This window comes from Vombatus ursinus, unplaced genomic scaffold, assembly GCF_900497805.2.
Source record: "Vombatus ursinus unplaced genomic scaffold, bare-nosed wombat genome assembly UNPS02014926.1, whole genome shotgun sequence".
In the NCBI taxonomy this organism is placed as follows: Eukaryota; Metazoa; Chordata; class Mammalia; order Diprotodontia; family Vombatidae; genus Vombatus; species Vombatus ursinus.
Window position 1 is genome coordinate 2,931,524 of NW_020954704.1, and position 14,099 is coordinate 2,945,622.

At 35.3% G+C, this 14,099-nt stretch overlaps 1 protein-coding gene across 2 annotated transcripts in view; it reads right to left on the minus strand.

The window, feature by feature from the left end:
• The window catches only part of GPHN (gephyrin), a 757,059-nt gene that overhangs the window by 289,038 nt on the left and 453,922 nt on the right, over window positions 1-14,099 (minus strand). The window contains exons 7-8 of one of the 2 annotated variants that reach the window (XM_027843731.1): window positions 7,066-7,338; window positions 5,148-5,255 (exon numbers count right to left, since the gene is read on the minus strand). In XM_027843731.1, the coding sequence (XP_027699532.1) occupies window positions 5,148-5,255; window positions 7,066-7,338 (381 nt within the window). The remainder of the gene's footprint in view (window positions 1-5,147; window positions 5,256-7,065; window positions 7,339-14,099) is intronic. The other variant, XM_027843732.1, reaches the window with a different exon arrangement.

Genomic DNA, 14,099 nt, shown 5'->3' on the forward strand with positions numbered 1-14,099 from the left:
TGACATAAACCGGTATCTTAGCATATGATAATTTAATGTTGGCTGTGACTACACTAGCTTAATTTTTTTTCCTGAAAAATGAATAAAATTGTCACTATTATATCACATTTGGCAAATTGAGCATTCACGGTTGTCAGTAAGATTATATTAAAAGAACTCATTTTTCAGTTATCAATTCAATTTTGTTATTTATTTTACTAATACAAATTTAAATTTATCTCTTTATTTTTGATAAAAACACTTTTTATCTAGGTATGCTTATTTTGTAAAAATTAAAATTTGGGAATTTGTCACACTGAAAACCATTTTATAGAGACTAGATTTATTATCAGATTGTAAATATCCTGAGGGCAGCAAATAAATGTTAAATCCATCTCTAGTCCCATAGTCAAAACAGTACATAAGCACACAGGGTGCTTAATTTGCATTTGTTATATTTTGTATTTTGAACTTCACATTCCTCTACAAAAGTCCTACTCTGGCTTTGTTATTACATGGAAGTGACACTGGGTTCTACCATGCTGAAGGCTTCCATTTTGGCCTGGGGAATAGACTGAGTCTATTTTCCAAGGAGAAGAATAGCTAATCACACAGAGAAACCTTATTGGTAGGCTGGCTATCATGATAATGCAATTTTTTTTTTGGTCATGGCAACCTATGAAACAAATAAAATTTTAAAGTGGTGCTCAGTCCTCAGTCCCCCTTCTATTTTTATTATGACAGTGGCAAAGTGATAGAGAGTCAGAGGGTACTAAGAATCACATGGTTTTTTAACCATCAACAAACTTTAATTTGACTGTTGATACTCTAAATATGAGAGACTTGTCCAGTGATTAATGACTGGACATACTGCTGGAGAAGGTGAATCATTTCCATCTCGATAGTTCGTCTATAAATAAGAACAAAGAAGGAAGTTGCATACAGATAGAGAGATAGGATTACTCTTTACAGAGGCAAAGAAAAAAGCTGGAGTGAATTTTATAGTATACTTCAAATCTATATGAAATATTATTGCATGAGTCATATGTTCATCTTGTAATGAGAAATATTTGCAAAAGGACCACTATGAAAATAATGATGAAGACAAACTGGTAAAGAAATTCTAAGAACTTAATAAACCTCTTCAAATCAAATCAACATATGCTGATACTTGGTAATTTAAATGCAAAAGTGGGAAAATGTGAGAGGGGGAGAAATATATGGGAAAGTATGGTTCAGGAGAAAGAAATTAGAGAGGTTATATAGAAGTTTCATGCCTCTTTATTTTCAAGTCTTAAAAAAAAAAAGAATTGGTAGGAGGTAGACATTGCAGGAATCAAATGAAATCACAAAGAATTAAATTGGTTCCATTTCAAAAGCCAGGAAAAGACTTTAATGGACTTGGGAGTTATTCTGGAGTCAACTATCTGTATATGGTCAGACCATTGACTCATCAGAGTTAAGAGTAGAATTTATAATAATAAATAGTTCTGAAAAGGTCTGGGAGTATTAGTGGATTGTGTTTTTTTTCTCTCTCTGTATATATGTATGCACACATAAATTATGTACATACATACATACATATATACATGTATATATGTACATCAGCTATGGGGATATGTCAGCTAAAAAAACTAATGTGATCTTAGGCTGCTTCCAGGAATAAAGAGGCAATAGCCCACTGTATTCTATCTTCCTAAGACTTCATCTGGGGTATTCTGTTCAATTCCGGGAAACACAGTTTAAGGATCTTGATAAACTGGAGAGTGTCCAGAGGAGGGCAACCAGAATGGTGTAGTAGGGCTTTCAGTCTATGTCACATGAAGTATATTTAGCCTGCAGAAATGAAGACTAAGGGAGTACATCATAGCTGTCTTCAAGTACTTGATGGGATGCCTTGTGTAGGAGGGACTAGACTTATTCCATTTGGTCCCAGAAGCCAAACCAGGAGCAACAGGTGGAAGCTGCAAAAAGACCAATTTAGGCTTGATGTTGGGAAAATTTCTTAAGAATTAGAGGTGCCCAAAAATTTAATGGAATACCTAGAAAGGCAGCGTATTTCCTCTCCTTGGAAATTTTCAAGCAGAGCAAAAACTACTTATGTATGTTGTGGTGGGGATCCCTTTCATGCATGGGTTGGATTAGACAGCCACTGAGTTATCTTTTAATTCTCAGATTCTTTGCTTCTGTGACAGTGGAACTACTACACTTGGGCCCTAATATCACAATCCTTTGGACGCTTACAGAGGAAGTGCTAATAGCACTAAAGATGACAAAAAGAGTTGGATTGGATCAAATAAATACAGATTAAGATATCCATTCTGAAGGCAGGGCATTCAGGGACTCCTTTCAAGGCTTCTAAAGGAAAGGAAGACACCAAGGGCAAGGCAAAAATCTTGGACCTTATTGATACCAAAAAAGGTGAATGATTAATCATCCATAATTACCAACACATATGCCTACTGTCCCAGATACACAAAATCCTTATCAGGGTAATCTATATACAAAACAAGGGCATCTTCAATGAGGCTATTAGTAGGGACCAAGTATGTGTTGGCAAATGATATCTGACAACTGATTACATCTTTACCACCTCACAATTTACTGAAAGAAGAGGAGAATATAATTTCCCATTGTGCTTATTGTTTCTTGGTTTTTTTTATCAAGAAACTTGGTAAAACTTTGGTTTTACTTGAGCTGGTAAAACAAAATGCCACCTTACAGGTTCTTTTTTTTTCTTAATTAATTAATTTATTTTTAGTTTTCAACATTCGCTTCCACAAGATTTTGAGTTCCAAATTTTCTCCCCATCTCATCCCTCCCCCCACCCCAAAATGGCATGCATTCTGAATATCCTTTCTCCTAATCTGCCCTCCCTTGTATCTCTCCCCCCTTCTCTTATCCCCTTCCCCTTCAATTTTCCTGTAGAACAGGATAGACTTTTATACCCCATTTCTTATATATCTTATTTTCCAGCTGCATGTGAAAACAATTTCTTTTAACTTCTGTTTTTAAAACTTTGGGTTCCAAATTTTCTCCCTTCCTCCCTCCCCACCCATCCTCATTGAGAAGGCAAACAACTCGATACATGTTATACATGAGTAGTCATGCAAAACACTTCCATAGTAGTCATGTTGTGAAAAACTAAGTATATTTCCCTTAATCCTATCCCACCTCCCCATTTATTCTATTCTCTCTTTTGACCCTGTCCCTCCATAGAAGTGTTTGCTTTTGATTACCCCCTACCCCAATCTGCCCTCCCTTCTATCATCCTCCTGCTCTCTTGTCCCCTTCCTCCCTATTTTCCTGTAGGGTAACCCAGATTTCCATACCCAACACTCATGTCACCTTACAGGTTCTTTTACCACAAGGTGTTTCCCACAGATTCATCAGGATCAATCAATTTTCTTTGGAAGATATAGCAACAGGAATAATCCTATTCAATAACCCAGTGAAAATAAACATAGGGCAATGCATAAAAACTGGTAGATGTATGCTTGCCAGAGGTATTTACTATTGTGATGGAGGAGATAGAGCATAATGTCCAGGTTGAGGAGGGCCTGAGGTCCTCCAATGGCTTCTGTTTGAGGATGACATTGTATTGGTTGCATCAAGCTCCAGGACATTGCAGAGCCTAATAGAAGACATCTGTAATCACTAAATGAAGTCTGGCCTATCTATCCACATAGGAAAGAACAAATGGATGAAGAATATCTATTGCCTAGACTTCATTATACATCTGAATGGAAACTATCAAGCTTGTCCAACAGTATGTACATCTGAGACAAATAATACAATGAGCTGGAACCAGAGTTGAAAAGGAGGAGAGCAGGTTGGATTATTTTTGGGAAATCACAAAGCATTCTTAATGACCCCAAACCTCCCATAACAGCAAAGGCCCCTACAATACAAACAGTTTACAAGTTTTGCTGTATGAAAGTAAGACTTGGAACGTTACTACCTCTGAAGAATTAAAGATGAACATCAAAAATAGGGGCATGGAAAGGTGCATGGTGGATGTGAGCAAGTTGAGACATATTACCAACGACAAATTCTAAAGAATAGGAATAAAAGATGTCATTAAACCATTTTATGACAGAAAGAAGATAGGCTGGACACGAGGCAAGAACAAGGGATGACAAATATATGACCAAAGCGTTCCACTGGTGCCCACACAATGTTGGAGAAAAGTGAGGAAAGCCTCAAGGACATTGGGAAGATGTCTGGTCACAAAATTTTGGGAGGATCTGGATGACAGTTACACAGGATGGCCAGGTACTGATGGGTTGCAATTGCAATGCTGGGGGGAATTCCTGAACTGAGGAGGAGGTCACAGATCCATTTGCGTACTGGAGGTGAGTAATTCTGGTTCTCCTTATAGAGTGGCATATAACAACTTAATGTCCTTCATTATTCATCTTTCCTGAATAACTAAATCTTTCCTTTTTTTCCTTAACTCCTATTCAGTCATTATCTTAACCAGGTTATTTTGTTCCTCCCTAAAGCTTCTATGTTTGGTTTCCCCAGTTGTTGTTGGTTTTTTTTTTTTGTAGTTTATAAAGACAGCCACTATTTCTTAAATACATATATGTGGAAAAGATCAAGAAATCAAAGGATCACTGATTTAGAACTAAAGGGAACAATGAAGGAGTAAGAAACCAAATACAGAAATTAAAGAATGAATATGTGGTTAAAACGAAGAAAATATAAGTAGAAGGAGTTATCTACTGAAATTTACTTAAAAAAAGAAAACATATTTTAAATGATGAAAAAAGAAAATAGATTTTAAAACTCTAAAGTGATCATTTTAAGGGATTAGTTTAATTAGGTTGGGCAATTTATTTAAAGATATGATATGAAACTACTGAACAATCAGAAACACAGACTTCTAAGTGATGAAATTCTTGGTGGTTATGTGATAAAAGCTTATTGACAAACCCCAGTAACTTAATCCTAAACTAAATGCTTCAGTCACAGTAGAAACTCTGTTAAATGTAATTCCCTTATGCTCAATGGCATTTAAATTTCACATTAAAAAAAAAAGCACAGCTGAAGATTCATCAGCATAAAAAACTGACAAACACATCTTTTCTAAATACTAGGATAGGAGGCAGGCAGTATGTTCACAAAAACCATTAATGCAAAAGCCTCTTGTAGGTATGTCTTACCCGTTCTCCTGCACTGCCTGTTGCGTGATGGGAATAACTGATGAGACCAGGAATGGGCTGCTCACCGTGTGCCATGATAACAGCAGTACTGGTGTAGAATGGATGCTTCTAATGTACAACACATAACAGCCATGAACACAGTGATAGGAAACATGAAACTATACAAGCAAAATGACTGGAAAAGAACAAGGGTGAAAACAGATGGGACAATGAAATGACAAATTCTTACAAACTTAGAGGGGAATGGACAATTTAAATCTTAAGTTCCACATTGCTTTAAAGAAATTAAGTCATTGGCTCCAGTTATTTCAAGATAATCAACACACTAAGTCTGATATTGCATTGCTAACTGTATTAATAAAACTTCAATCAGCAATGGTGAATTTATAATTCTAGTTGTACCTAATACAGTATTTTACAGAGTAAAATCAGAAGATTTTTACATGTAAGGAAATGATCTCTGAATAGTGGGCAATAGAGAAGCAATAATCATTCCTCATTTCCATTCTTATAAATTGCTCGCTTTTAAACAAGAAACAGCATAATATGACTGATAAAACAAAAACAAACGCTTAATGCATATGAAGTGGTGAATGGCAATAGCGACCTGACCCGAGGACACTGTCTCTGGGCTAGGTGGAATCTAAAAGCCTAAAGAACCCCTCTACGTGTGTGGATTGATTCCATTCTCCTTCTTTTTTGAAGTTCCCCACATTTGTTTCAGAATATTTCAGTGAGTTAACAAGATTACTGAGGAAGTTCACATTAAACTGGATTCTTAATGACACTCTTCTTGTATGTTTCACTTTCCCTTGGTCTCCTAGAAGTATTACATGATATCTGTGCTGGATGCTGTGCTATGTAGGGTGGTAAAGATGACCTACTAATTATGCACTGAAACAAAAATTGCAATGATGAACAGTGAGACACCTAAGAAGATTCTAGGAGTGTTGTTTTGTCTTGGCATTTGAAAATGACTTACGCACTTGTCAGATACTCATAAATTCTTAAGAGAATAGCAAAAGGAATTTTCAAAGTGAGATAGGGTTGGGGAACGAAAAGGAATATTAAAAATAAAATACAAGTCAATGAAACAAAACATACACTTCATTTAGATGATCACTAATTTTTTTTAGCACTGTTATATTTTCTTAAATGAAACATTCATTCAAATGCTATCTTAATCAAATTATGTCAGGAAGCTAAGGTAACAACGGATAATACTGCATTTGATTTCTAAAGGAAAAATTATAGTGGCAAATATATGTAACATATATCCAAATGAGACAAGATTTGGTATCTTCCCATTTGAGTAATCCTAGGGAGAAGAATGGAGTTTCATAAAGAAGTTGGGTAGATGGGGTCTCCTTATAAAGAATTAAAGAACATAAGACCCTGCTATTGTAACTTACAAATAACAAAATCCATTCACAGTTTCTGAACATCAGCAAAAAGTAGCATTATGTTTCTGGGGATAATGATGTTTTATACATTGACTTAACAGCTAGCAATTCTATTTTCTAAAATTGTAAACTTTAGCTTGTAAGTTATTCTATGGAATGATAGATAACTCATTACAAAAGGAATTATTATTATTATATAAAATTAGCATCAATACGTATATGAGAAAAGGCTACAGAGAAATGTATTTTAGGTAATCACTCAGGTAAACATGAGTGATATGTGAGACAGTGATTGAATAAACTAGCCTAGAAAATACTCAAGGACGCATTAAAATGGTTACTTAAGGGGGGGGATATTTGTGGTGTGGAATTAATGACACAATTTATCTTAAAATTATAATGTTTTCCTTTCTTGTAATTCAAAATACTAATATTCATAAAAAGCCCCAAAGGGATCATGTATTATTTAATATAGAAACTAAAACTACTTCCCTTTCTAAATTAAGTAGACTTACCTTGGCTGCAATTGCTGCTGCTGTTATATGTGATGAGGAACTGTCTTCTGTTGAAGCAACGCCACTGTCTTTCTTCTCTTCTTCCTCTTCCTCACACTGAACCCCTTTGTCTTCTGTCTGTTTGTGGGGGCTAGTAGTAGGAGGAGGGGAAAGAGGAGGCGGTGGAGAGGGCAAATCTTCAAGTTCATCATGCACCTCTTTTACTTTTACAATGGCATCACGTAAAAGGTCAATGGCGTGAGGTAGGGCTGGCAGTATAAACTGAAAACATTCCTGTGTGCAAGAGGAAGAAAAGAATATAATGAAGGGGTGCCTTTTGGGCATATAAAAAGATGATGATGAAAATTACTTGAGATGCTGTACTAACCTTTTTACCTATCTGTTACCAGAATGGCAGCATGAACACTCAATAAATTAAAACATAGAGCTTTCAAGGGGGCAATATGAACAAAAAGGAACATATTTGAAACACTATATTTATGAAGAGATTACTTTTCAGGCCACAAACATCACATTGTGTGGGCCATAAAACAAAAATTTCAAATACAACATTTCTCTAGAATGAATTGAATACCGCACATACAAATGGTATCTAAAAACAGATTTTTGGAAGAAGTGGAAAAAAAATTTTCACAGTTACAGTTAGAACATGGTATTAGATTATTATGATGAATAAACTAATTTATTCTCAGAGCTCTATCCTTTCTCTAAAATTTCAAAGGACTATGTCTGCAACTCTATTACACACTCATCACATTCTATTTTACATTATTCATTCAATCTTAAAACAATTATTTACTGAGTTCCTAAGGTCTATGCTATATATTATGTAGAACACACAGAAAACACTAAATATTGTCCCTGACTTCATGGATATTACAGTCTCCTGGTAAGAAAAGATAAATGAGAGCTGATATAATTTAAAAGTACAATGAGCGGTGCCTAGTGTATAGTAATTCAGAGTGAAGAGTTCAGATGATTACTCCTAATTGGTGATGGGTAGGGAGCAATGGAAGTATTAATAGAGGAGAAAACATTAGGTGTTTTTGGCCTGGGTATTTTTAACGCATATACATCTCAAATAATCTTCCTCGAAGTCCTAATCCATCATTTCCTTTTGGCATAAAGGTTACCCTGAGGAGCTCTTATCTAACAGACCACAAACCCAATAAGTCTAACAAGTTGGAAAAGCTTCAGGTTAAGATCCTAGTAAACCTGTGTGCTTGCTTTCTGAAGACCATGCTAGTTTAGTACACAGAAAGCCACTACCAATAGGCTGGCAACTAACTGATACATTTTGGGGTCATGGAAACACATGAAACAAAGATCATTTACAAATGGTTCTCAGTCCTATGTGGCTTTTTTTCTACTGCTGCAGTGTTGATAGCAGAGTGATGGAAAAGAAGATGAGTGTGTTAAGATTCAGTTGTTAGACAACCTAGAAACAGTTCAACAAGCTCCCATATTATGTAAGGAACTCAATCATATCAATATTGATGTTCTTGCTACAAATGAAACTGTATCTCTCTCTCTCTCTCTCTCTCTCTCTCTACCTTTATCTCTATTTACATATCTGTATCTATATAGTGTTACAAAGAAATTAGTGCAATTTTAAACTATTAATGCTTTAATAATATATTACTGTTAAAAATAAAACTTTAATAATTTATTAAAGCTTAAATAGCTTAAAATTGCACTAAGACTTTTGGAACACCCTCTGTGTGTGTATGTATATGTATATATAGAAGTTATAGTTAAAAGGAATTTATATCACTATAATCTCTCTCTCTCTCATCTATCTATTTATATCCTTGGAGAGTTAAATAAACAAGGTGGTAGCGTTGGTTTTCTTATAAATCCAAAGACAGTAAGAAATATTAATTCATGAGATACTTCATCATATCATACTGAAGTGTTAATGGATGAAAATCTGAAAAAATACTATTACAAAGATACCTGCAGCTTACATGCCAACATCTATTGCAAAGCAGGAGAAAGTAGAGAAATTCTATGAAGACTTGATAAGATCTTCTATACCGAACCAGAATACAGGCTAATAGTTGGCATTTTTCATTCATTCAATAGGAATTTATTGTGTTTACTATAATATGTCAGGTATTGTGCTTGATTTTGAAAGTACAAAGACAAAAAACCCAATGAGTCCCTCTCCTAATGCTTTCACATTCTATTGGACTTCAGTACAATGGTGGGCATAAGGAAAAAGTAGTTTCCTTGCTTATCTCTTTTTAATCAACTATTTTTGCTGTTGCTGTGCCTGAACACATGATTTTTGCTTTAATCCTTTATTTTAACTCTGGGTGAATCTAGTTTCAAGCATGTTGCTTATAAGCAACATATTATTAGATTTTGGTTAGGTCAGTTCATCACAAATGTTTACATTCATGGTTATGATCGTTAATTATGTATTTCCTACCATCCTATTATAATGGGAATTGAACACATACAGAGCATTTTTGATGGTGTTGCTTCATGTGGAAGAGACGGGGCAACCTGTTTCTAGAAGAGTTGTGATGGAACTGCCTTGGAGAGACTGGAGCACACAGACATTGTCTAACTGGATTTGGTCAGTTAATCACAATATTCAATAGGTGGCTCTTTGTCTGCTGAGGCAATCAAAAAGGCACTAGCTGACCAGAGCCTGGCTAATCATTTTACCTGCTCTCTCTTGGTTTCAGTCTTTCACTGATGGCATCTAGTGAGTGACCATGCTCTAAAGAGGAAAGGCCTTGGGTCTTCTTTCCACTGAGGCTGATATATGGGCCCATGAAAATGGGCTTTTCTCCTTTTGCCTCACTATTTGTTCTTTTCTATTTTTGGTAAAGGAGATAATTTGGAAACCCCAACCTTGTGAGGTTCAAAAGGTCAGAAGAACTAGTCTCTGGGAGTTGTAGAGTTTGAGTCCTTCTTGGGTTTTGTAACCAGTCTAGCACTGATCCTTGGGGAATAAAGAGTGAACTTTGGGACATTTAGGATTTAGCCCAGTGACAAGTGAGATAAAGATTCATCTGCTAGTTATCAGCTAGTAGTATCAATGTTATATATAAATTATGCTAAATCTGAGCCCACTTTCTACAAAATCTTGGGTCATACAGGAAAGAACATGCCTTGTGGTATTGAGGGAAATATTTATATTTTTTTAATTGTTATATTTTCAAAGTAAATATCCTTTTGAAAAAGCTAATTGATGCTAAATGGAACCAAGGCACTAGTCCCTGACAGTTAACTGTGTAGGGAACATAACCAGTGAGACTTTGAATTGATGGCAGTGGAGAAAGACAATTCTAATCCCTTAGGATACCCACAGAACCCTGAGGGGAAGATGTAGCTGACCTAGCTCAGGGATAGTGGGCCCAGAGCTGACTTTCTACATTATTTTCATATTTTTGCTTTTGTTCCCCACTTCTCTTTTTACAAAAAAGTAGAAGTTTATGGAAGAGAAGTGTGCTCAGCACCAGTGTTCTATGGTTGATGCAATCTACTTCTCCTCTTCTCTTTCCCTCATATAGATTCCAATGAACAGTTTTTACCTTTTCTTTCTTTCCTTTTTAACATGTTCATATGTTCACTTTGAGCCCAGTTTGCTTGATGATTAATTTCTCTCTGAATCTACCCTTCCTCTTATTCTCCCATCTTGTTTTGTTGAGTTGAATGCATTTCTATACCACACCCTGAGGGTTCTATCCTCTTTGGACCAGGTCAAATAAAAGTGAGGTTCAAATGATGCCCTCTCTCCTTACCCTTTCCTTGCTTGTATAAATTTTACTGGCTCCAAGTATGTGAGACACGTGTCCCTTGTCCTTTGTCCCTTTTTCTTCCCAAGTGTATCCTTCTTTCCCTTCTTCTTTTAAGATCATCAAAACATAACAAAACTATTCCTAGGCCTTCTGTCTTATTTAACTTCCTTTATAATCCCTCATGACATTTTCAAGGGAAAAATATCATAGCTACCTATAGCCATATTAAAAAATGCTCCAAATCATTAATAATTTGAAAAATGCAAATTAAGGCAACTCTGAGGTTCTACTCATATCCATTGGATGGCAAAGATAACAAAAAAAATGATAAATTTTGGAAGGGTTATGACAAAGCTCCACTGCTGGTGGAGCTGTGAAATGGTCCAATAATTTTGGAAAGCAATTTGGAACTATGTGCCCAAAGTAACTAAATTGAGCCTATCCTTTTATCTAACAATAGTACTATTAGGCCTATTCCCCCAGACAGATCAAAGAAAGGGGTAAAGATCTTATATGTATAAAAATATTTATAGCAACTCTTTTTGTAAAGGCAAAGAAATAGAAATGAAGGGAGTGTCCAATAAATGGGGGAATGGCTGAACAAATTATATGAATATGAATGTAATGTAATACTCTTGTGCGGTAAGAAATAATGATGGGGATGAATTCTGAGAAACCTGGGAAGACTTGTATGAACTGACACAGGGAAAAATGAGGATAACTATTTATACCCTAACAATGGCATTGTAAAAATAAACAACTTTGAAGGACTTAAAGATGCTTATCAATGACTAATCATGATTCCAAAGGACAAATGATGAAGATTTTTACCCATTTCCTGACAGGGGGTAATAGACTAAATATGCAGAATGAGATACGTATTTTTTATTACATCCATTATTAGAACTTGTTTCATTTGACTATGTATATTTGTTACAAGGCCTTTATTTTGATTTTTCTTCCTCTTTTCCTCTCACCTCAGGATTCATGAGGGAATGGAGCTAAGACATAGCATAAATAATCACTTGTTAATTAAATAAAAAAACAACTTTAAAAATGGGCACAGAGGAGGATGGCAAAAACAAATATTGGAAAATGTGGCTCAGGAGCCAAAAGTGAGAGAGATTAAAAGCTGGTAAACCACATATGAGCTCCTTGATAAACATTTTCTTCAATAAGAGAACCAGTGGGTGGTAGAATATTGAATAACATCACAAAAATTGAAATTGTTTATATCCTAACAGACAGGAAATGACTGGTTCCTAACATGAGAGCCATTCCCAAGTCAGTTTTCTGTGTACAGTCCACTGACTTGTGAGAGCGACATTAATCTCAAACTGAAAAAGAATAAAAATGAGACAATATAATCTGCAATCTAAACTCCTACCTAACATTTAATCAAGGTATTGACACTGAGAAGTTGAAAATGGATAAACAGGCAGACATTAACACAAAGTATTACCATTTCCTAAGGAAATTCAATTTTAATCACTGCGAAAAGGAAGCCAAAAGCAATTAGAAACTGCATGAGCCAGTAAACTCTTTATCTCCCTGCCAAACAGACAGACAGACAGAAACAGAGAGAGAGAGGGAAAGAGAGGGAGGGAGGCAAGGAGGGAGAGAGAGAGAGAGAGAGAGAGAGAGAGAGAGAGAGAGAGAGAGAGCAGCCAATGGCAACAGTAGTATATAATAAAAAATCATTGGAGGAGCATGGAGGGAGACTAGGAACAGTATAGACCAATGAAAACAGTAACAAACAGTGAAGGAAAAAACACACCTATAGAAAACTTAGTGAGAGACCTGATTAAGCCAGATTATTTGAAGATCATGTAAGAATAAAACTGGAAGGACTATTAAGCGGATGAAAGCTGCAAAAGATTTGTCAATATTACTCTAAGAAACTAATTTTTCCATCAATGGCAATGAAATTATTATATTTAGGCTCTAATATCTCAGATTCAGAGGGACTACATAAGTAAGTAGAAAATGTAGTAAAGAAAATGAAGACAGGAAGAACAGCTTAGACAAGGAAAGAATCTCGAAATATCCCAAAAGAGAAGAGATACCAAATGTCTGGGGGGAAAAAAATCACACATGTCATTACTATCAAAAAATACAATCAAAGAAAATATCAATAATTACTGAGCCATAAGTCTACTTTTCTATGATGCTAAATTTACCCCCCTTGTGTTCTTTAGTTCATTTTTTAAACCTGTAATCCTAAGCATTGTACAACGGAAACCATGGCCATTTACTGTTTCTCTTTGGGGAATTTGTCTACTCTGAATTATTATTGAACTCTACTGTTATTTGTTTTTGTTGTACCTGCTACTCTCAGTGGTATTTGGCTTAAGATTTACATGGACAGTTCTCTCTCCCCCTCTAGTTCTGGTTTTGATCAGATCTGTAAGTCTACAGACAAATGTATTCTGCCCTATTCTTAAAGGATGTATTTTGTGCCAGTTTGATAGCTCTTTGATACTGTATTTTAAGTTTAGGCACAGAAATTTAAATCCTATTCTCCAATACCTTTTTCTTAACCATCTGTATACTTTTCAAAATCACCTTTCTCTTTGGAAACCTCTATCTCCAGTGGACAGCAATGATGAAAATACATACGTACTTTTGAGGTCTTCAGTTACTTGACTAGGATTTTGTAATCCTACAAGTTATTTAATGATGACAAGTAAATTTAATTTACAAGTAATTGTCAGGGCATATAGTATAAAACAAGTTATTGCATTACTGAAACTATGATGGATCTGTTTAGAAAAGAATATAGAAGATATAATTTGAAGACTGAAGTAAAATATTAGTAATTATAGAAGCTAAGTGTATATATAAACTTTCATAGATTCTGTCTAGGGTTTCCTTTCCAAATTTCAGGAATTATAATCTCAGAGTGATTTCTGCTAAGTGTAATTTGAGTTTTCTCTTCCCCTTCATGAGTCAGACCCTCCCTGTATAAGAATAAAAGTACATGTATTCTAGGACTGAGTTGGAAAGGCTGCAATGGAATTAAGTACAGAATGTAGTTAAATCTTACGTGCCTTTGTGGAAACTGATCTCCTGATTTAAAGTCTGACTAGTGGTCTAAATAGCCCGATGCATTTCCTGAGTGGCCTTATACAAGGCCCTGAATTTAGCTGCTACAAAAACAAAAATGAATAAGACAAAGATTAAAAAAATAAGATTACATGAAGATTACAAAACTTTGGGGAGACAAGACATAAATGCGCAAAAGCACCTGAGCCCCTCAATGAAGCCGTTGTTCTCTGA